Source organism: Oncorhynchus mykiss, chromosome 2 (assembly GCF_057628025.1).
Source record: "Oncorhynchus mykiss isolate SJ-2025 chromosome 2, ASM5762802v1, whole genome shotgun sequence".
In the NCBI taxonomy this organism is placed as follows: domain Eukaryota; kingdom Metazoa; phylum Chordata; class Actinopteri; order Salmoniformes; family Salmonidae; genus Oncorhynchus; species Oncorhynchus mykiss.
Window position 1 is genome coordinate 26,565,784 of NC_143023.1, and position 22,971 is coordinate 26,588,754.

A 22,971-nucleotide genomic window follows, 5' to 3' on the forward strand; every position below is an offset into this window, starting at 1 on the left:
CGGCATGTAACCCAATCCATAAGAGTTATTTCCTATGTCTGGCAAAGAGTACTGACTTTGAACCGGTTTGGTAACTTCCTCCATAGTGTACAATTGTAGACCGATAGACACCTTTCCAGTATACGACACACTGAGAAAGCCATCGCCATCTGCGCCGATTCAACATAGCCTACATTTACGTTTGTATTACTTCTTAAAATAACTTTTTGGGGCTCTCATAAGCTTACAACTATGTTTTGATTCTTGCTTGAACAGTCGCTAAGATTATTTGGTTGTGATAGTTGCAAAATAGCTATTTTGGATGCAGCAGTTGTTAGCTAGAATGCTAACGCTCATTGATATTGGCTATAGCAAAAGCCATTTTACTGGTTGAAGGTGAAGTGTTTTTAAAAAAAGTATAATGCAGTTGATTTGCGATGATGACACAAGCATTACTATTAAGCAGGACATTCATACAAGGTTTAAAATCCAATTATAATCCAAAAGTAGTATGAAATGCACTCATAAGCAACATGTAAATATAGGCTTTTCCCCCCATGTTCTATAAGAACTTCCCCTTGATCTGTCACTAAATTTCGCGTATCGCCATCGCGAGGCAATGTTTGCAAACACAGAAACCTGTCCATGGACACCTTTCCAGTGACATCATATCATACTATCCTCTCTCAGCCAGCGCTCCAACCAGCAGCCGAGGATTGGCCAATGGCCAGATAGCGTGAGCTCTGCTCACCGATGTGCTGTTCCTGATTGGACGGTTCAGGTACAGAGAGGGCGGGACACCAAACCTGCGAACCCGAAGTTCCTACCTATCTCATTATCATATAATATTTAGCATCATCTGAAACCATCTGAAATGTCTGGTGGAATAATTGTAATGGTTTTGAATACTTTTCTTTTTGATTAACGGATATATTTGAAATATTACTAGGCCTACGATCTGCTAAAGCAACTGAAATAGGATGCTCAATTGTCTACGCCAGTAGATAGAATATTTGCTATTTTTGAAATAACTGTTGAACTGTGATATTTTATTGCGTACTTTATTCTATTCCATGATCTCGGCTACTTTTTGTTTTTGCAATTTAGTTTCAGGTTATAGGTTAGGAAACATTCTGAGCAGTGGTAATTTATTGCATGAGTTAGCCTAATCATTTCAAGTAGCCTAGTTTAATAATATAATAAATATGTGGACTTTTCTTGGAATTGCAAGTTTCACCTACATTTATAAGAAATGCGACGCAGTTTTGGAGTATGCTCACAAAGAGATAATCCTGGCGGCTGTAGTGTTCTTGGCAGTGGGGATGATGCTATCCTATGTCAGGTACCACGGACATACATGCAAGGTACCCCAAATTCTACAATTACCGCTGGAACTTTTATTATCCCTACCGGTCATCAATACATTTATACCGAAACCCTCAGCTGTCAGGCACAGGAGTGGAGAGAGCGCGTCAAAGAAGGTGAGTAATGATAACTGTACAATCTGTTGAAGACCAAAAACAAGAAATAAACTAGAATATTGGCCTACTTCATTATACACTATACACAATAAAATAGTGTCCAATTATAGTCCAAAGACTATTCTTTTTTTTTCTTTTTTTTACCTTCTATGGTAAAAACCTAGCTTTTTCTCTAAACAGGGAGGTGGCAGGAGGAAAAGAGTGTGTTCCTCAGCCATGGAGAGCCCCCCAGCAACAGGGGACTCTCCTGCATCTCAGGAGCCGGATGTGATCATAGTAGGGGCGGGAGTCCTGGGGTCGGCCATGGCTGTAGTGCTGGCCCGGGACGGCCGGAGGGTCACTGTGATAGAGAGGGACCTGAAGGAGCCTGACAGGATAGTGGGAGAGCTGCTGCAGCCTGGTGGATACAGGGCCCTGCGAGAACTGGGAATGGAGGGTGAGTGGTCTCTGGAGCATGGACTACAGATCTTTTAGTGTGGGGTCTACGTGTAAAAAGGTGATAGCGTGGGGAAACAACCAATGGGCTGACTCGCAATAAGCCCTTTCATTAAATGGGGGCTGTGTTCAACGAGCAAGGCAGGACCTATATAGGGCTTATGACAACTTAATACAGGCCCTATAAAGGCTTTAAAAGTTGTTTGTTTAAAGTGGGACCAAACAAACTGTAGCAAAGACACCCAAGTCCCTATTTAATGTAAAGACATTCCTTTTTGCCACTAAAGAGTTAAATGAATAATGAAAAGTGTTTCATCACCCTTGCCTAACCCTGGGCTCTTCTCTCAGGTTCAGTGGAGGGGCTGGATGCCCACGTGGTGAACGGCTATGTGATTCATGACATCGAGAGCAGCACAGAGGTGGAGATCCCATATCCCCAGGCAGACAGCAGTATCCAGTGTGGCAGGGCCTTTCACCACGGACGCTTTATCATGGGTCTGCGCAGAGCCGCCCTCGCTGAGCCAAAGTAAGGCTGGGAGAGAACCTTCACTATACCTGTTGGACATGTCATTACTATCACTAAGACCACACGATTTTTCCTGACCACATAACCAGGACCAACTCCAGGGTTTAGTTCTTATAGGCTGATTATCCTTTTCCTTGTCAGGTCATGTGATCAGAAGAACCTGTCTCTATTAATACTGTCACTATAACTACTGTTTCTTAATAACTGGTACTTTGCTCTCCCCTAGTGTTACGCTCATTGAAGGCACTGTGTCCAGCCTGGAGGAAGAGGATGGCTGTGTGACAGGAGTGCAGTACAGGGACAAGGAGACAGGAGACACAAAGGTCACCTCTAAGCTTGCGATGCAGCTTATACTCTGTTACTCTCCAGATAACCTTTGCTGTGTAAAATAGCCCCATGCTGATACTTACAATTACCCTTGACAGTATTTACACCTATTGATTAGCAATTCACCAGGATTCATTGATAAGACAAGCAGTGTAACAGATGTGTTTTTAACAGATGTAATTGTGTTAACCTGTCCCATAGGAGGTCCATGCAGCAGTAACTGTAGTAGCTGACGGCTGTTTCTCAAAGTTCAGGAAGAGCCTGGTAGCTGGGAAGGCCCAGACCTCCTCTCACTTTGTTGGATGTATCATGAAGGTTTGTTCAAGTATTATATTGAATGAATGAATGAATGAATGAAAGAGCGAATCAATGAATCGACCGACCGACCAAACAACTAACATGTGTCATTTAGCAGACACTTTTTTACCAACCAACCAAACAAACAATTAATAAAATGCAGTCAGACTAATGTATTTCCTTTCTGTCCTCTCCTGGTCAGAACTCTCCCCAGTTCAAGCCCCACCATGCTGAGCTGGTCCTGGCTAACCCCAGCCCTGTCCTCATCTACCAGATCTCCTCCTCAGACACCAGGGTGCTGGTGGACATCAGGGGAGAGATGCCCAGGAACCTCACCGAGTACATGGCTGAGAAAATACACCCACAACTACCAGGTAAGGAATTTAGGGTATACAGTATAGATATTTAAACAGCATAGCTTTCCCATGTGTTCAACATCCCTTACATTGTATTTTATTTATTTATATATTTTTTACCTTTATTTAACTAGGTAAGTCAGTTAAGAACAAATTCTTATTTACAATGACGGCCTAGGAACCGTGGGTTAACTGCCTTGTTCAGGGGCAGAACGACAGATTTGACCTTGTCAGCTCAGGGATTCGTTCTTACAACCTTTCAGTTACTAGTCCAACGCTCTAACCACTAGGCTACCCTGCTGTATGGAGGGATGGAAGGATGGCCTCGGGCCTCGTGAGACTTAAGGGCAAGCTAACCATATCCACCACCAATGTAAAGCACCCACATGAATATGTGCTTGAGAGCTGCAACACACAAAGAGTAAATGACGGCATTATGGGTTGATTTCAGTTCTTTATCCACCCATCTTTCTGGTGATGAATGTGTTACCTCAGACCTGACTGTTGTGTCTTCTCTAGAACACCTAAAGGAGCCGTTCATGGTGGCTCTGCAGAACGACCGGCTGAGGTCTATGCCAGCAAGCTTCCTGCCTCCGTCCCCAGTCAACAAGCCAGGTAGGACACAAGTACCGACCACAGTGTTGGGCTGTGTCCCAAAGGGCAAATGGAATAGGGTCCCATTTGGAACCTTGGAGAGTTCAATGCATGGTCGATAAACTATTTTATCTTTAGCTAAGTAGCTTAAAAGCCTGATCAGATCAGATATGTTGCTGAAAAAGATAGTCCCTCTAGCAGTGTAAATGTGTAATGTTAGTGAGGTGTGGACTGGGGCTAACATGGGCCTTTGTCCTGTTCCAGGTGTGCTCCTGCTGGGTGACGCCTACAACATGAGACACCCTCTGACCGGAGGAGGGATGAGTGTGGCCCTCAACGACGTCCTGATCTGGAGGAGCCTGATGAAGAACATCCCTGACCTGTACGACAACACAGCCATGCTCCAGGTAAACTCACATCCCTAATCTCATCCCCCTTTCTTATGATTATTACATTTCCATGACATTTTGGTCATCTTATCCAGAGTGACTTACAGTCAGTATTATGTTAATGATTGGACAGTGGGTATTACAGAGAAGGGATAGACAGTAGAGGGGTTCAGACAGAATGGCCGACCAGGGGGATATGTGGTCCAGAGTCAGCTTCCACCAGACCAGACTCCGCCACACACATTATCACTGTCTGAATGGCCTTGGTTGGAATGTGTGTTGTTGTTTTGTGGAATGTGAGTCCATATTGCATTGCAATCACCTGCTACAACAGAACGTTAGGGAGTTTTATATGTGGCACAGGGCATATTGTTTCTGTAATCCACAGTGTTGTAGCAGTCAAAGGAATAGTTACAGAGCAATGTTAGGATTTACTGCATAAGGCTGAAATATAAAACACTTTATTTTTGTCAATTTCTTTTCATAATAGGCAAAGAAAAAATTCCACTGGGAACGCAAGTCATCACATTCCTTTGTGGTGAATGTGTTGGCTCAAGCCCTGTACGAGTTGTTTGCTGCAACAGACAGTGAGTCTCCTTCTCTGTCCTTTTTACTATCCCCTGCCAACACATGATGGATAGAATAAGGTCATACATGGTTATGCCAAGTCTTTTGGTGCATTATAACGACATTATAATGCACTATACCTGTAGGATTGAATTAAATTGTTGCCAATGTCTCTACTTCAATCATTTGTTTTCTAACGGTCCAGTACTTCTTCTCAGTACATGTCGTATACCTTAAATTACTGACACTAAACACTTAGCTAGGGCGATTATAGCAAACAGAGAGGCACATTTAGGAGATATTCAGAAGAAATGATTTCTGCTGAAATAATTTTTAGTGTTAAGCTGTGGATTTTACCAGCAGGGTACTACACTGAGATATACTGTACCATTTAGCATAATCTCCTTCATGGCTGACATGCATATTCATATGAGCTGTTTGGTGTTTGTGTCTTTCAGATTCTCTCCACCAGCTGAGAAAGGCATGCTTCCTTTACTTCAAGCTGGGTGGGGAGTGCGTCAACGGTCCCATTGGTCTTCTCTCAGTGTGAGTCTCACTAATGTGTTCGACACACTTCAAAACTGTTACAGTTGATCCTTGACTGTGTATGTCAATGCAATATTCCCCATTCAAAAAATAGCCAAAAATACAGTGCCTTGCGAAAGTATTCGGCCCCCTTGAACTTTGCAACCTTTTGCCACATTTCAGGCTTCAAACATAAAGATATAAAACTGTATTTTTTTGTGAAGAATCAACAACAAGTGGGACACAATCATGAAGTGGAACGACATTTATTGGATATTTCAAACTTTTTTAACAAATCAAAAACTGAAACATTGGGCGTGCAAAATTATTCAGCCCCCTTAACTTAATACTTTGTAGCGCCACCTTATGCTGCGATTACAGCTGTAAGTCGCTTGGGGTATGTCTCTATCAGTTTTGCACATCGAGAGACTGATATTTTTTCCCATTCCTCCTTGCAAAACAGCTCGAGCTCAGTGAGGTTGGATGGAGAGCATTTGTGAACAGCAGTTTTCAGTTCTTTCCACAGATTCTCGATTGGATTCAGGTCTGGACTTTGACTTGGCCATTCTAACACCTGGATATGTTTATTTTTGAACCATTCCATTGTAGATTTTGCTTTATGTTTTGGATCATTGTCTTGTTGGAAGACAAATCTCCGTCCCAGTCTCAGGTCTTTTGCAGATTCCATCAGGTTTTCTTCCAGAATGGTCCTGTATTTGGCTCCATCCATCTTCCCATCAATTTTAACCATCTTCCCTGTCCCTGCTGAAGAAAAGCAGGCCTAAACCATGATGCTGCCACCACCATGTTTGACAGTGGGCATGGTGTGTTCAGGGTGATGAGCTGTGTTGCTTTTACGCCAAACATAACGTTTGGCATTGTTGCCAAAAAGTTCAATTTTGGTTTCATCTGACCAGAGCACCTTCTTCCACATGTTTGGTGTGTCTCCCAGGTGGCTTGTGGCAAACTTTAAACAACACTTTTTATGGATATCTTTAAGAAATGGCTTTCTTCTTGCCACTCTTCCATAAAGGCCAGATTTGTGCAATATACGACTGATTGTTGTCCTATGGACAAAGTCTCCCACCTCAGCTGTAGATCTCTGCAGTTCATCCAGAGTGATCATCGGCCTCTTGGCTGCATCTCTGATCAGTCTTCTCCTTGTATGAGCTGAAAGTTTAGAGGGACGGCCAGGTCTTGGTAGATTTGCAGTGGTCTGATACTCCTTCCATTTCAATATTATCGCTTGCACAGTGCTCCTTGGGATGTTTAAAGCTTGGGAAATCTTTTTGTATCCAAATCTGGCTTTAAACTTCTTCACAACAGTATCTCGGACCTGCCTGGTGTGTTCCTTGTTCTTCATGATGCTCTCTGCGCTTTTAACGGACCTCTGAGACTATCACAGTGCAGGTGCATTTATACGGAGACTTGATTACACACAGGTGGATTGTATTTATCATCATTAGTCATTTAGGTCAACATTGGATCATTCAGAGATCCTCACTGAACTTCTGGAGAGAGTTTGCTGCTCTGAAAGTAAAGGGGCTGAATAATTTTGCACGCCCAATTTTTCCGTTTTTGATTTGTTAAAAAAGTTTGAAATATCCAATAAATGTCATTCCACTTCAAGATTGTGTCCCACTTGTTGTTGATTCTTCACAAAAAAATACAGTTTTATATCTTTATGTTTGAAGCCTGAAATGTGACAAAAGGTCGCAAAGTTCAAGGGGGCCGAATACTTTCGCAAGGCACTGTATGTGTGTAAAATATTCATAGCGTGTACAAAACAATAGGAACACCTTCCTAATATTGAGTTGCACCCCCTTTTGCCCTCAGAACAGCTTCAATTCATTGGGGGTATGGACTTTACAAGGTGTTGAAAGCGTTGCACAGGGATGCTGGCCCATGTTGACTCCAATGCTTCCCACAGTTGTGTCAAGTTGACTAGGTGTCCTTTGGGTGGTGGACAATTATTGTTACACACGGGAAACTGATGAGTGTGAAAAACCCAGCAGCGTTGCAGTTCTTGACACACTCAAACTGGTGCGCCTGGCACCTACTACCATACACGTTCAAAGGCACTTAAATAGTTTGTCTTGCCCACTCAGCCTCTGAATGGCACACATACACAATCCATATCTAAATTGTCTCAAGGCTTAAAAACCCTTCTTTAACCTGTCTCCTCCCCTTCATCTACACTGATTGAAGTAGATTTAACAAGTGACATCAATAAGGGGATCATAGCTTTCACCTGGATTCACCCAGTCAGTCTATGTCATGGAAAGAGCAGGTGTTCATAATGTTTTGTACACTGTGTATGTAAATGTATACTTTATGTGCACCTGTATTGACATTAGAGGACCACATTGGAAATAAGCCTTCGGCCCTTATTGTGTTTTTATCCTCAATAATATGTTATGTATGTAATGTTGTCTTCGGCTTGGGCCGCCTACTACTATTAATGATCAAATTCAATCAATCAATCAATTGTCTATGGTCTTAATTAGATCTCAATCCATTCTAATCCCAGGTTGACGCCCCATCCGATGACTCTGATTGGACACTTCTTTGCCGTGGCCTTGTACGCCATCTACTACAACTTCAAGTCTGAGTCGTGGTTCACCAAACCCCGAGCCTTATTCACGAGTGGAGCTATCCTGTACCGCGCCTGTACCGTCATGTTTCCCCTCATCTACTCTGAGTTCAAGTACCTGGTGTACTGAGCAGTGATCTAATCTGAGCCCTAACCCAGTGGAACACACACCAGCCTTAGACAACAGGGTCGTATTCATTAGTGCACAAACGTAGCAAAACATTTTGCAATGGAATACGAAGATGTTCAGGTTTGCCCCTACCCTCTTTCTGCCTGTTTTCTTCCAATTAGTTTCTTGTGAATACATTTACTGAGCATCACGGACCCCTGATGGAGAACGAACACACACACACACACACACACACACACACACACACACACACACACACACACACACACACACACACACACACACACACACACACACACACACACACACACACACACACACACACACACACACACACACACACACACAGAAAGTGTAGTTAACTGTCAAGTCAATTTGGCTGTATGTATGATTTATATGAAACCACTTAGTTTTAGGCCAACAATTATGCTTTTTTGTTGGGTGTGGGGAGGCATGCCACTTTCTGTCCAATGATGTAATTTCTGGACAATGTTTCTGTGAATTTACGCAAGGGATCCCTTTTGTCTCAAGCACACCCCTAGAGGCAAAAGTTCTGTATAGCCTCTTTAATATTACACCATCCTATCATCACTGTCAACAGGGATCTTGTACAGGTCTCTAAAGTGACCATTATTCAGTGCTGAAGCCTTTGACCTTGATCATATGTCTATCTCTGCCTAAAGGTCTGCCCAATGATAAGACGTCTTCTGAGGACGAGGTCTAAATTGACGGTGACAATTATTTAGTAATGCCTTGTATATTCAGAATTTACATCACAACCATGCATTTACGTAGTGTAACAGACAATGCGTAAGAGGTTTGCATTAGCAACTCTTAATTGCAAATAACCAGCAGGACTGACTACAGGTGTCTGTTTAACCACTTTGCTGCTAATTGAACATGAGGACAAAACATGTCCTTCCTGCTTGTGTTCTATCTTCTCTCCATGCCAATGGCTCAAAAAACAGTTGGCTCTTTGTCTACCCTTATTCCAAACGGTATCCTTATTTTGTTCTGAAAAAGCATGTTCCTTGTGCATTATTTTAACTGTACATGTACAATCAAATGATTATGTATTAAACTGTTTGATTGGTTCAAGTCAGATCACCTGTCCTTAACTTTTGCCAAGTTATAGTTTTCCTGCCTTAAATGGGGTTTTACACATTGTGACAAGGGATCCACCCCAACACATCTCTGGTACTTGTTTAAAAAGTGATTCTTCAGTTGTGAACACCTGCTGGAATAAAAGTGTGACTTAATGCTTGTCTGAGGATTGGAGTGTCTAGAAACCACAAGTGACACACATTCACCGTCCTGTGTGCCTGGAGGAGGGGAGGGTTGCAACACAAACAAAGAGCACAATGAGATAGTTGAATGTAGCCCAGCCACAAAACAAGTCCCTGACCAATGGTCCACTGCCCCATCCATCTCTTCAGCATTTAGGGAGGAATTCATGACAGAATTTTGCACTGTGTTGGTGAGAATATTTACTCTGAATTGTATTTGGTTTAATAAAGGAGCCATTATGGAGTTAAATATCTTCCTTTGGAGACATGTTTTATCTTTACAATCGACCCACTTTAAAAAAATTAAATTAGATTAATGTTACTAAGGTGATGACCAATAGTCCTGAAAAGCACTAATACAAATGTCCACTAGGTGGCACTCAATATACAATCAAAAAGTTCACGCAAATGCTGGAAGGAGGGGATTGAAAGCAATACAAACTCAGACAAGTCCCAGGTTACAACAATTTTATTGTTATTTATTAATTTATACATCAATAATACATTGTGTTCCTGTAAAATAATTAGGAGGATTTATCCATGTTATTCTTTGTGACTCCACAGACAAATACTGGTGTGGAAGACCAGAAAGGGGAAGGAAAGCTGCTGTGAAGTTTAATTGTACATATTTTCTCTTAGTCCACAGTCTTAACAGTCAGTCTACCAACTAATGAAGACTCACCACTCAGCAGAACTTGTGAGGAGAGTTCAAATCTTCTTTGACATTCAGCCTCCTCACTCCCCTTTAGTTACACAGAGCATTAGTTTAGCTTTACCCTTAATATTATAGCAGCAAGCGTTCTACTAACAGTTAACATGTTTATGATTCTAAACAAAAAAGTACTGTACAGCTACTGCTACTAGAAGTCTAAGAACCTGGTTTATAACGCTTTTAGACCGGATTCAAGTGCTAGAAGCAACCCACCAATCATATATGTGTTTCTATATAGGAACAAATCTACTATTTTAACATTAATTTACAGGGTAATATACATTATATTTGTAACAGCTGAAACATCAGCACAAAAAGATCACTGTCACACAACAGCAACATATAATTAATTATATCATATATTTATATATAATCATATATAAATAATATACAATTGTCATATGCATGTAAAACAGTTAACCACGTCTCAGGCTTTTCAAATTATACCCAGAAAAGCAATTGTGGATCAAGACATGAAAGCTTTACAAGTCCTCTCTGATAAAGAGCCACGGACAGGCGAGGAAAAGCGCCAACCTGGATTATTTGAGGTCACATGACAGTAATTTGCATATTCCACAAATCTATTGCAACACATTACTGTCTACGAACAGTACACACGACTCCTGAGGGGCGCCGGTGGTAGCTGAACTCACACGTAGTACACCCACTGAACAGAACATTATTAGTACAACGATGGGTAATATTCTGATTCTAGCTATGTGCTGTGATGGTGAACAATAGGACTACAATACACAACACTATTCGTAGTTCTTGCCTCAGAAGTAAACCAAATATATAAAATACCCCCCCCCCAATAATAGTGTCCTCATCATCCTTATATCCTGCTGAGATTATTCCTTCAGGTGTTTGAACACCAACCAGAACTATGTTAGAGGTTCAACCGTCTCCTCTGAGAACAAAGGAACGCATGTTGTTAATTTTATTACTGGATCTCTTCACTAAAGGCCTGTAACAACACATATAGTAACATCCTACTGACTGACTTCAACCAAGTTCTGAGGGGCGGGGTTCCTTGAGTGTCTCAAAATTCAGATAATCTGGACTACGGCAGTTTCTCTCTCAATCCCAAACCTGAGCCGACATCATCTCCTGCTGAAGCCAGAGAGAGCGATCTGATTGCTCCTCCTTGGTTCTGCAACAAGACGTCTCTACGGTCTCTAACAAACCCACACATCCCCCTGATGCCTCACAGTGTAGTACAGGACAGTACACCTCCTCAAAGACACTGCACACAGCTGTAACAAGATACACACAAGGTAATTCACAAAGAAAAGCTCTGTTATAACTGCAGTAGTAACGTATGAACGCACAACACGCATCCTTCAGCTGGCTCCGTCCTGGGAGCCCCAGACAGTGGGTTGGAGCAGGGTGGTGATGTGCAGTTAGGTTTGAGACAACAATGCCATTGTAGGGATGTTTAGTCTTTCCCTTTTTCCCGTGGTGGGTTTTGTTATTCAAAAGCCCAGATCTCAATGTCCTGTATATAGAAATCCTCCTTCTTGGAGAGCATGGGGTTGCCAAAGGTTTTACAGGAGTGACTCCTGCCGTGGTACAGGTCTCCATCCAGCCACAGGCCAAACTCACCACTGAAACACATCACAGCATCTTCAGAGACTCAATCCAGACAGCAAGAACATCACATACATGCTGCGAGTCTGTTCTGACAAACTTAAGACGATGGGCGCCATTTTACTCTTATGAACACACCTAGCAGTGACTGTGCAATGTAGGCTAACCATAACCTCTTAACTTGTTTGGGATAGGGGGCAGCATTTTCACTTTTGGATGAATAGCGTGCCAGTCCTAGACAGGTTAACTGACAACCCAGTTTCAAAGTTTATTTCTAGATAAAACTTTTACATAAAAATAAAATAGCGTACCTTCCACCACCAAAAGCTAAGGAGTCCATATCTCCTTTCATGAAGAACATGTTGTCACCTGTCCATTTGTACACCTGTCAACACAGAACAGAGGACGTCACCATCTGTGTAAATATATCATTACAAACCCTCATGCCATCTTACATAAGCTCCTCATTGTCAAGAGAATGAGGCATACTAATAACAATATGATGCCTCGTTAATTTAATAAAGAAAACAACTGATTAGTACTCCTCTCAGGAAAATGCTTATCGATGTGCATGTTAATTGCTAAGGCCAGAGCAGGGTTGGATGAGTTTACAACGGACATTAGGTGGAGTAAAAGTGACTGGACCACACTGGCCAGTTCAGAATAAGGGTCACCAATCTGAGAGGTCAGAGGTCAGCCTACCTTAAACTCTGGACAGAAGGTGAAGAGGAAGGTCTCTCCCGTGCCGTAGAATCCCTCGCTGATTTTGAAGGGTTCGGACGCCAACGCACCAAACACCTGCAGCAACACACCAGGTCAGGAAACAGACCGTACGGAACCATGGTAATCTATTACAGCTCAAAGGCCCAATCCTAACTTTAGATGAGCATGCTTGTCTCACACTTTTGCATAAACTACACATTGAAGTTAATGGAGGATATACACTGCTCAAAAAAATAAAGGGAACACTTAAACAACACAATGTAACTCCAAGTCAATCACACTTCTGTGAAATCAAACTGTCCACTTAGGAAGCAACACTGATTGACAATACATTTCACATGCTGTTGTGCAAATGGAATAGACAACAGGTGGAAATTATAGGCAATTAGCAAGACACCCCCAATAAAGGAGTGGTTCTGCAGGTGGTGACCACAGACCACTTCTCAGGTGGTGACTCACTTCTCACTTCTCCTATGCTTCCTAGCTGATGTTTTGGTCACTTTTGAATGCTGGCAGTGCTTTCACTCTAGTGGTAGCATGAGGCGGAGTCTACAACCCACACAAGTGGCTCAGGTAGTGCAGCTCATCCAGGATGGCACATCAATGCGAGCTGTGTCAAGAAGGTTTGCCTCATGTGGCTGGAGTGTGTCAGCAGTTCCTGCAAGAGGAAGGCATTGATGCTATGGACTGGCCCGCCCGTTCCCCAGACCTGAATCCAATTGAGCACATCTGGGACATCATGTCTCGCTCCATCCACCAACGCCACGTTGCACCACAGACTGTCCAGGAGTTGGCGGATGCTTTAGTCCAGGTCTGGGAGGAGATCCCTCAGGAGACCATCCGCCATCTCATCAGGAGCATGCCCAGGCGTTGTAGGGAGGTCATACAGGCACGTGGAGGCCACACACTACTGAGCCTCATTTTGGCTTGTTTTAAGGACATTACATCAAAGTTGGATCAGCCTGTAGTGTGGTTTTCCACTTTAATTTTGAGTGTGACTCCAAATCCAGACCTCCATGGGTTGATAAATTTGATTTCCATTGATCATTTTTGTGTGATTTTGTTGTCAGCACATTCAACTATGTAAAGAAAAAAGTATATAATAAGAATATTTCATTCATTCAGATCTAGGATGTGTTATTTTAGTGTTCCCTTTATTTTTTGAGCAGTGTATATACATTTGAGTTACGTGCACAGATCTGGACTTAGGATTCAGGTCTAATAGAGAAGTGTTGTTGTCCCACTCACCCCACCATCACTGTCCCTGATAACCAACAGCATGGGGGTGTCCTGCCCCTGCATGGCCCGGTAAAGGCTCTTGATGCTCATGCCATGCTTGGTGGTGCCATAGGCCAAGGTCCAAGGGTACCCAATGGTACGGGGAGGGAGGTTCTTCGCCAGCTGGAGAAAAGAGAGACGCCGGGGGTTGGGGGGGGGGGTTAAACAGAAATGAAAGAGAGAAAAGGCCACAGACATCAATGGTCCATTACAGCTGCAGTGACCTTTTCCCACAGCTGGTTGTTAGAGAGTAACTGAGCTCCACACACCCAGAACACAACAGTCTCAGGAGAACAGGCTTTAAGTGTCGACCACAGAGAGACCTACAATAAGAGCGCAGCAGGCTAGTCACACACATTCTTAAGGCTCCTTCCTTTGTTGCATGTCCTAACAAGAATCCATTTTCCCCAACAGCTATTGGCCTACATGAAAATATGCCTTTTTCCTGAAGACTAACCCCACCCATGTTAAAACCCTAACAGACCTTATCTGAAAACCCCAAACATCCCAGTATTGTAATTCATAGAGATTATCTGACTCAGCTACTATACCATCAGCCTTGTAATGATGAGGCTCAAGACCCTGCTGTCACTAAACAGATAGCTCCTCAGGGAGGGCCAGCACTGCTCTGGCTGAAGGCCTGTGGTTGAACCATGACGTTGCTTTAGGAAATAGACCATTGACAATCAATGGGCATGGATCAAGCCATTGTGCCCGTTAGCAGTGGGAGGTATTACCTTCTCTATTTGCTGTGCCTCCAGCAGCTCGCTAGGCTCACTGAGGTTGGGTCTGAAGGTCTCAGGCTCCAGCTCCGTCTTGATAGAGGTGGCATGCTTAGAGTTCACCTCCTCCTTGGTGGTGATCTGGATACACACAGACAACAGTCAGACAGGCACTCAGGAGGAGTGGGTGGTTGTCTAACTAGTAAAGGTAATGGGGTGTCTATCGCTTTAGGATATGTCCCAAATGGCATCATATCCCCTACATAGTGCACTACTCTGCCCTGGTCAAAAGTGGTACACTTTACAGTTAATAAGGTGCCATTTGGGACAGAGATAGACTGGGATGAACACTGTGCTAGATGTTTTCCATAGGCTAATAAACCAAACACTGTGCTCAATGTTTTCTACAGGCTAATAAACCAAACACTGTGCTCGATGTTTTCTACAGGCTAATAAACCAAACACTGTGCTCGATGTTTTCTACAGGCTAATAAACCAAACACTGTGCTAGATGTTTTCCATAGGCTAATAAACCAAACACTGTGCTAGATGTTTTCCATAGGCTAATAAACCAAACACTGTGCTAGATGTTTTCTACAGGCTAATAAACCAAACACTGTGCTCGATGTTTTCTACAGGCTAATAAACCAAACACTGTGCTCAATGTTTTCTACAGGCTAATAAACCAAACACTGTGCTCGATGTTTTCTACAGGCTAATAAACAGATACCACCATTACTTACTAGGATTGGGGGTGTGTCATATGATTTCTAAGAAGGTGGTTTTAAAGATATGAATAAAGTCTCATATCAGCAGAGGCAGGATTCTTTACAGGCTAACATGAGCCCCAGGAAACACAAATATACAAGATAGGCCTACTTAATATAAAAAATGAACTCAGCTTTGAAAATCATAAATTTGGGAGCAATGGGTTTAGGGAGAACATAGACTAGACTCCTTTATGTCAGTAACACATTAAAAGGTAAGGAGCCAACCTTGGCTTATGAGAGCCTAAATGGCTCATAAAAACATGTGGGCTTCTCCAGAATTGTAATAACACTTGGAAATGTGCATTATATCCAAATACAGAGGGTAAATCAGGAGGCTAAACTGTACAATGTCCGAGTTTGGATATTTCTATACTTAGCACAATAGGAAAGTTGGCTGGAGAAAATGCAAAACACAGTAAATAATGAGTGGCCCTGAAGGCCTATTTGTGATTGAGCTGGACACACGGTGTTGGACTGTTTGAGTTCCAGGGGGGGTTGTTTATCTTCCTCCATAACAGGCCTGATTGTAGACAGCCTAGCCACTGGTGGCCTGACCGTGATCACATTACAGTCCTGTTGAATTACCTGCATTGTCCTGCGCAAACAATCCTGCACCCACTTAATGGATTGAATCGAATCCCACTTCCATCCACCCACCATCCCCATCTACCTCCCTCCCTTCCCCTCTCCTCTCCCTCCAATAGAAAGCAGAGGCGGATGGGGAAGCAGCAGTTCCTCACTACCCAGATGTGGATGGATGAACACAGTTTGTGAGGAGTCACTCAGAAGTGGAGGAACACAAATTCTACATTTGATTGACAGAGTCGAGAAACCTCAGGAAAATCCCCATCCCTCAACAGAGATGAGCTACAACATATTGTATTATGATTCACATTGGAACCATTCACATTATGGGAACTTTATGAAGGCATAAATTACCCTCCTCCATTTCTCTACCAGGTATTAGTTGCTGGTTGCACAAAACTCTTCAAATTATCTCATAGCGGTTCTTTGGACAGTTGCTACACGAGGCTGCAGCATCATAGTGCTGGCCCATCCCAGGGCCCTGGTCAAGGTTAGCCCAGGTCAAAGTTAGTCCAGGTAGGCCCAGGTCAGCCCAGCTAGGACAACTGGGTGAGAGGCAAGAGGTCAGAAACACACTGAGGAGCTAACAGAGCCTGGCAGGGGCTAATCTAAAAATGGCACCTTATTCCCTACATAATAGTGGCCAAACGTAGTGCACCTCATAAGGAATAGGGTACCATTTGGGAAGTAGTCTAGAAAAAGGGAAGGGAGAGCTGGAGCTTTGCTGAGTGGGGCACCTGAAGCCGCTTGCAGAGAGATTTCAGATCTTCACTGTTTAGCGCATCGATCCGGCGGTGGTACTCAGTCAGTGACACTACCTGGGGGGCGGAGACAGGAAGAGGAAGTGTAACTCAGCTGCTGGCGATGGAGGAAAAAGGATGAGCACAGCAGAGGGAGGGGAGAGAGTACATTTGACGGTGGAGAGACCTGACATCACTGTGTATATTTTTTCATCTACCGGTATGTGATATTCAGGTCTCCATTAAATAGGCTTGGTTTAAAGTCTAATATTTGAACAAGAGGTGGTTGATATGAACCAATAGAAGTGTTTTGCATGGTTGTGTAATCTAAATCAACACCACTAGTGGATGTTAGGACGAGCCAGAGGGACGAGAGGCAGACAAGCCATTCTGACACAGGCAGAACAAAAACAACTTAAACCAGAGAAGCCACACAAGGACATTCTTCTGATACACTTAATCAATTGAGAGGATCCGTTGGACTGTAGGTGATACGACACCAGTGCACCGTCAAGCACTTGCCAGCCTGTTAGTGTACAAACATGTTAATCTGTTGCACAATACTGTGCAAGTCAAATTGAATCACCCATTTGGTATAGCCGGACAAGAGCACAGAGGAACTCCAAGAATTCTGATGTAACGATTTAATTAGCCACGCCCAGAAAGCATATCAAAAATCATCCTGTCAGTATGTGTACTAAGCCACGGAGAACAAGTCCCAGACAGCCTCGCTTGACCTGCAGATCAGAGATGACCGACCCCCCCCCCCCAATAGTTACATATCGCAATATTATTTTGGGCAATATTGGTACTTTGACTCCAAGTATCAGGGGGGGTCTAAGTAGCTTTAGCTATTGCTAGTTGGCTGTACCTGGGCCAAAACTCCCAATATTTTTCATCCTATAGCTTGTTCTGCACCTTTTTAAATAGTGAGCCAACATATTTTCAGCAATTCTATTTCCATGACTGATCAAAACTCATTTTCTAATGCTCTCCTCTCTCTGCAGCTGACATACAGTGAGCAATATGCAGAATTGTGAGAATCGCAATACATATCCTAAGTATGGTGATAATATCGTATCGTGAAGTCCCGGGCAATTCCCAGTGCTAGTGCTGCTTTTCATCATCATTAGTAATCATCATTAATAATAATGCGCTGAAGCAAACATCTCTGCCAGACAGAGTTCATGGAAGCTAGCACACACAGGAATCCCCCTTCAAAACAGCCTATCAGCAGTTCTGGCTGAGTCTAACAATAGCTACAAGTTCTACCTCCACAATAACATCTTAAAGCCAGACTTCTACTTCAGAAGGTAGCTAAGCCCCTTGAGGCCCGGCTCTTCAAGGGGATGTGACCATGAATCAGCACAAAGTGCGATCATGGGGTCATATAAAATAGCATAACAAAGCCATTCAAGGGGTGCACAACTCCAGATACAGTACAGTAGGCCTACTTAATAGGTTTCTATGGACATGAGCAGTGCGGTGGGTGGCCCTCAGGGACAGGAGCTGTGTACCCCTGCAATGAAGCCTATCCATAAATATGTTATGATACTACTGCATGTCAAAAACTAGAACAATTATGAAATTGTCTGAATCTATTATAGAATTAGGCTATACATGAATTGCTGCCATAAACTAGTTAAAAGTTAGTTGAGTCAATTTGGATTGGGCAAACTTGGGTCAAGCGGAAATAAGTTACCCAGAAACACCTCTTTAGTCACCTTAAATCATGGTGTAAATAACGTTTTCCCAAACAAGCTGCCACATTACAGTTCTCAATAATGCAAAGAAAAGGGTAAACTACAGTGTTCATTAAATATTTATTTGGAGTCTAACTTTAGCTGCCACTAAAGTGCAGTCTATTGAGAAAAGCCAAGTCAGGCCAGTTTGCTGCAATCCCCATCTTCTGTGTTCAGGAGGAAGGTCTCAGGCTGGCCAACGACCATAGCCTGTACGACCATAGCCTGTTGCCAGTCTGTTTGTGCTTGACAATTAGAAATGGAGTTTGCAAGAGCACAAAGATCTGAGACCAGGCTACAATATTCAAGCTATTCTCTGCTCCCCTTCCTCCCAAATAACAACTTACATTAAGGTCATTCTTTCCAAAACAGACATTGCATCAGCCCATCCAACTTACGTTATAGATAGAATATCTCACCATTACAGAGAAGCAGATCACTGTCAATGCAATGGAAATTGTAGAACTAACTGTAAACTACACACAGTGTATTGATACAATGTCGCAAATTAGCTTCGATGTTATTAGTTACTAACGTTATATACAATATAGCACGATGTTCACAAACTGTTCTGTTCACTGAAAAAAACGGAACCTCAAAACTTTCCAAAACGAGAACCAAAGATAAGGAGTGATACAAAGCGACAACATCAAGTGCTGCCTTTTTAGACTCATCAGATATGTCAGTGACTATTTTGATTTCAGTCAGTCACTGGGCAAGCCGTTTGCATTTTCTTTAGCAAGCTAGCCATCCAGTAATGTAGCTAGCAGGCTAACAACAACAAAACACGCGCAGCTAAAACACGGAATGTTATAGATACATACATAAGTGTACTTAGGGGTCAGCGGCGTTTCTTCCTTCACCCTTCTAGAGAACATTTCTTTCTTTCGGGGCGAGGTTGAGCTCGACAGTCACATTCCTGAAGTAATTCCAATCTCCACAAGTCGATGTTGAACCAGACACCGGACGGGCGGGGAATCTACTAGCTAACTAAAATAGAAACATTTTAGAAGGGTCTTCCATGTTTGTTTGACACCCGCAAGAGCCAGTGGCAATGCAGGACAGGAGCAAAGCCAGCTCCTTATTTGCTCAAAGGCAGAGGGCACTTCCTATTTGCATACTTCACTAGAGCAATTTAAAGATACAATACCAGTACATTAATAAAACAAATGTTTCATGAGGTACTGTAGGGAGATCAAATGCACTTCTCGTCTAACATCACTGTAACAATAAAAAGCTTGGTGGATCACCTTTGAGTAGTTTAGGCACACATCAAACGTTAATCAATGAAGTGGCTTGAATTGTCATACTTGCCATATTGCATGACATACAACACACATACAGCACAGTAGACCTAATGATCAATGACCAAATAAAGTATAATAAAAGGCTAACAGCATTATAGTTATTACAGACAAATAATATAAGTATTGTTTAAAATCCATGTTTACCTTAAGGGTCAACGTAAAAGAGAGGCAACTATTTACTTATTCAAATCACTGGATCATGTAGCCTCTTCAGGACCAGGCCAAAACAAATCAGCCCCTTTGTTTCCTACAGCATTCACTTACATTAAAATTTAAATCCCAGCCACAGCTTGCGTATCAATTTCTGTATGCAATGAATATATCCTCTCACCATTATACCTCACGCAAGTGCAGCCAGCCAACCTATTGGACAGACTTTGAGCAGCCATGTCCACACACTGGACTTTTTCCCATTCCTCTACATTCACACCAGAATAATATATTCACACCAGAATAATGCATTAACAGTCCTTAATTTATTCTATCAAAATCTTGCTTCTTAAATCCTAAAACCCTACATCCACATTTGAGGGGAAATTAAAATCCCATAAAGCCACTATTAAGGATGAGCGAACTGAACACAACTATGTATATTACAGACACAAGAATGCCCACACGTTTTAAAGAATTCACTATGTGCCTTCCCGGCATTGAACCAACCAGCTTTTCACAACGGGAACCATTCCATCCATCTGTCTACAACTGCGAAACACCCCAGTCAGTCAGGTCATCCAGCACAACTATAGTTTGGGATGACCGACGACAACAGAGATATTAATGCATGCCATATATACTGCATTAATAACGTGGACAACTGACTTGGAACAAAATGATTTCACAATCATGCAAAACATTGTGGTTGTTGTAATCTGAGTGAAAATTGCGCATTTCCGACCAAAGGAAATAGTATTCACACAAATTACACAATAAACATAACTATAACACATCAAGCAAACACTTGGACAGATTGATCAAAACAATGTAATCATAAATGACAGTGTAATAATTTGAACACACAAATAACCTTAAGGAGCATAGATAATGATGATGCAGAATAACAATGCAAATACATTCCATTTAACACTACACACAGTCATATCACCACAAAAGAAATCACTTGACTGAATGAAAGCATTTAACAAATAGGACATTTATGGACTACAACACAGGCTGGATGAGAAGGTAAATATACAGAGTGTACCAAACATTAGGAACACCTGGTCTTTCCATGACATAGACTGACAAGGTGAATCCAGGTGAAAGCTATGATCCCTTATTGATGTCACTTCAATCAGTGTAGATGAAGGGGAAGAGACAGGTTAAAGAAGGACTTTTAAGCCTTGAGACAATTGCGACATGGATTGTGTATGTGTGCCTTTCAGAAGGTGAATGGGAAAGACAAAAGATTTAAGAGTCTTTGAATGGGGTACGGTAGAAGGTGTCAGGCACACCAGTTTGAGTGTCAAGAACTGCAATGCTGCTGGTTTTTTCACACTCAACAGTTTTCCGTGTGTATCAATAATTGTCCACCACCCAAAGGACGTCTAGTCAACTTGACACAACTGTGGGAAGCATTGGAGTCAACATGGGCCAGCATCCCTGTGCAACGCTTTGTACACCTTGTAAAGTCCATACCCCCAACGAATTGAATCTGTTCTGAGGGCAAAAGGGGGTGCAACTCAATATTAGGAAGGTGTTCCTATTGTTTTGTACACTCATTGTATTGTAACTACTACACATACTACTGTACAGCAACATTCAGCCATGTAAGAAACAACACAGAATGTAGAATGTAGTGTGGAACACCTCAGTTCTCTAGTCCTTACCTCCCACTCTTTGTTGTTGATATCCGTGAGGGGTTCGTCTTCTCTTGTCTCAAACCCCGAAGGCTTCTTGACCACCATGAACCCTGGCTCGTGGCCGATGCCCTTCACCCCCTCCCCATACATGTCTGGGGTCCACTGGATGAAGAACACATACAGGTGCTCGGACCTGGGGAGGGGAGAGAGGTAGAAACAGTCAGACTGTCACGCCCTGATCTGTTTCACCAGTCTTTGTGATTGTCTCAATCCTCCTCGAGGTGTCGCCCATCTTCCCCATTATCCCCTGTGTATTTATACCTGTGTTCTGTGTTTGTCTGTTGCCAGTTCGTTTTGTTCCTCAAACCTACCAGCATTTTCCCCTAGCTCCTGTCTTGTCTATATTCTTGTTCTCTAGTTTTCCCGGTTTTGTCCTTCTGCTTGCCCTGACCCTGAGCCTGCCTCCCTGCTGTCCTGTACCTTTGCCCTCTACTCTGGATTACCACCCTCTGCCTGCCCTGACCTTGAGCCTGCCTGCCTGCCATCCTGTACCTTTGCCCCACTATTCTGGATTACCGACCTCTGCCTGCCATCCAGTACATTTGCCTTCCGTGTTCGAATTAATAAACTTTTGTTCCTTTGACACTGTCTGCACCTGGGTCTTACCTTCAAACGTGATAGTACGAACTGGCCATGACTGACCCGGCAGACTCGGACCAGCCGCACAAAGCCATCGCCGGCCAATGAGCTGTCATTGGAAGGCACGAGGAGTTGCTTCGTGGTCTGATTGAAGGGTTCCAGGCCGTGGCCGAACGTCACGACCAGGCATTGGACACATTAAGGGAGCAAGTCCGTGGGTTGTCTACCAAGCAGCCTATCACAACAGTAACCTCCCAGCCCCTTAGTAACCTGGCTGGTAGCAGCGCCGTCACTTCAGTTTCCCGGGAACCCCGCTTACCTCCCCCGGAGTGCTTTGATGGAGAGTCGGGCACCTGTCGGGCGTTTCTCACTCAGTGTTCCCTCGTCATGGAGCAGCAGCCTTCCTCCTTTCCCTCTGACTGCTCTAAGATACCGTACCTCTTTACGCTGATGTCCAGGATGGCCCTAGCTTGGGCTACGGCCATTTGGGAACAACCGTCGGCCGTATGCTTCAGTCTGGACGGATTCGTGGCAGAGGTGAAAAAAGTTTGAGGCTCCGTGGTCCGGGAGAGAGGCTGCCTGGAAGTTACTCCAGCTTCGGCAGGACTCTCTCAGTGCGGCAGACTATGCGGTGGAGTTCCGTGCGCTAGCAGCGGAGGGTACCTGGAACCCGGAAGCGCTGTTCGACATGTTCCTGCACAGATTATCGGAGGAGGTAAAGGATGAGCTTGCAGCACGAGAACTACCGACGGATCTCGACTCACTCATCGCTTTAACCATCCGGATCGATTGCCGGCTGTGTGAACGTATGAGGGAGAAGAGGTCCAATTGTGATCCCAATCCCTCGCTCAAGGATCCCACCTTGCATCTAATGAACTC

General features: G+C 43.3%; 2 protein-coding genes across 25 annotated transcripts in view; one reads left to right on the top strand and one right to left on the bottom strand.

Moving 5' to 3' along the window:
• Nucleotides 1-82: 82 nt before the first annotated feature.
• On the top strand, nucleotides 83-9,458 carry LOC110485563 (squalene monooxygenase). Of its 2 annotated transcripts, none has more exons than XM_036944084.2 (11): nucleotides 83-1,460; nucleotides 1,641-1,896; nucleotides 2,244-2,421; nucleotides 2,648-2,744; nucleotides 2,950-3,063; nucleotides 3,248-3,419; nucleotides 3,921-4,016; nucleotides 4,260-4,402; nucleotides 4,875-4,971; nucleotides 5,410-5,497; nucleotides 8,007-9,458. In XM_036944084.2, exons 1-11 carry the CDS (start codon nucleotides 1,185-1,187, stop codon nucleotides 8,197-8,199), a joined length of 1,710 nt encoding a protein of 569 aa, XP_036799979.2. In that variant the 5' UTR covers nucleotides 83-1,184; the 3' UTR covers nucleotides 8,200-9,458. The 2 variants fall into 2 exon arrangements, 1 of the variants encoding a protein (XP_036799979.2); XR_016485493.1 differs by having other exon boundaries at nucleotides 96-1,460; nucleotides 3,692-4,016.
• A 478-nt stretch (nucleotides 9,459-9,936) lies between these two features.
• Nucleotides 9,937-22,971, bottom strand: part of LOC110485571 (oxidation resistance protein 1A) — a 210,629-nt gene continuing 197,594 nt past the window's right edge. For 14 of the 23 annotated variants that reach the window (XM_090194459.1, XM_090194423.1, XM_021556680.3 and 11 more), the window contains 7 exons: nucleotides 21,481-21,646; nucleotides 16,603-16,683; nucleotides 14,526-14,651; nucleotides 13,759-13,911; nucleotides 12,490-12,585; nucleotides 12,099-12,172; nucleotides 9,937-11,804 (listed from right to left, as the gene is read on the bottom strand). In XM_090194459.1, coding sequence (XP_090050585.1) covers nucleotides 11,669-11,804; nucleotides 12,099-12,172; nucleotides 12,490-12,585; nucleotides 13,759-13,911; nucleotides 14,526-14,651; nucleotides 16,603-16,683; nucleotides 21,481-21,646 — 832 coding nt within the window. In that variant the 3' untranslated portion in view covers nucleotides 9,937-11,668. The remainder of the gene's footprint in view (nucleotides 11,805-12,098; nucleotides 12,173-12,489; nucleotides 12,586-13,758; nucleotides 13,912-14,525; nucleotides 14,652-16,602; nucleotides 16,684-21,480; nucleotides 21,647-22,971) is intronic. The other 9 variants (XM_090194437.1, XM_021556693.3, XM_090194445.1 and 6 more) reach the window with 1 other exon arrangement.

What these genes read in the sequence shown, in the direction of transcription:
- LOC110485563 (XM_036944084.2), top strand. Translation starts at nt 1,185, where the DNA reads ATGTGGACTTTTCTTGGAATTGCAAGTTTCACCTACATTTATAAGAAA. An exon ending in GCGAGAACTGGGAATGGAGG is followed by an intron (nt 1,897 to 2,243) that starts GTGAGTGGTCTC and finishes CTCTTCTCTCAG; the next exon opens with GTTCAGTGGAGGGGCTGGAT. An exon ending in GTCCCCAGTCAACAAGCCAG is followed by an intron (nt 4,017 to 4,259) that starts GTAGGACACAAG and finishes GTCCTGTTCCAG; the next exon opens with GTGTGCTCCTGCTGGGTGAC.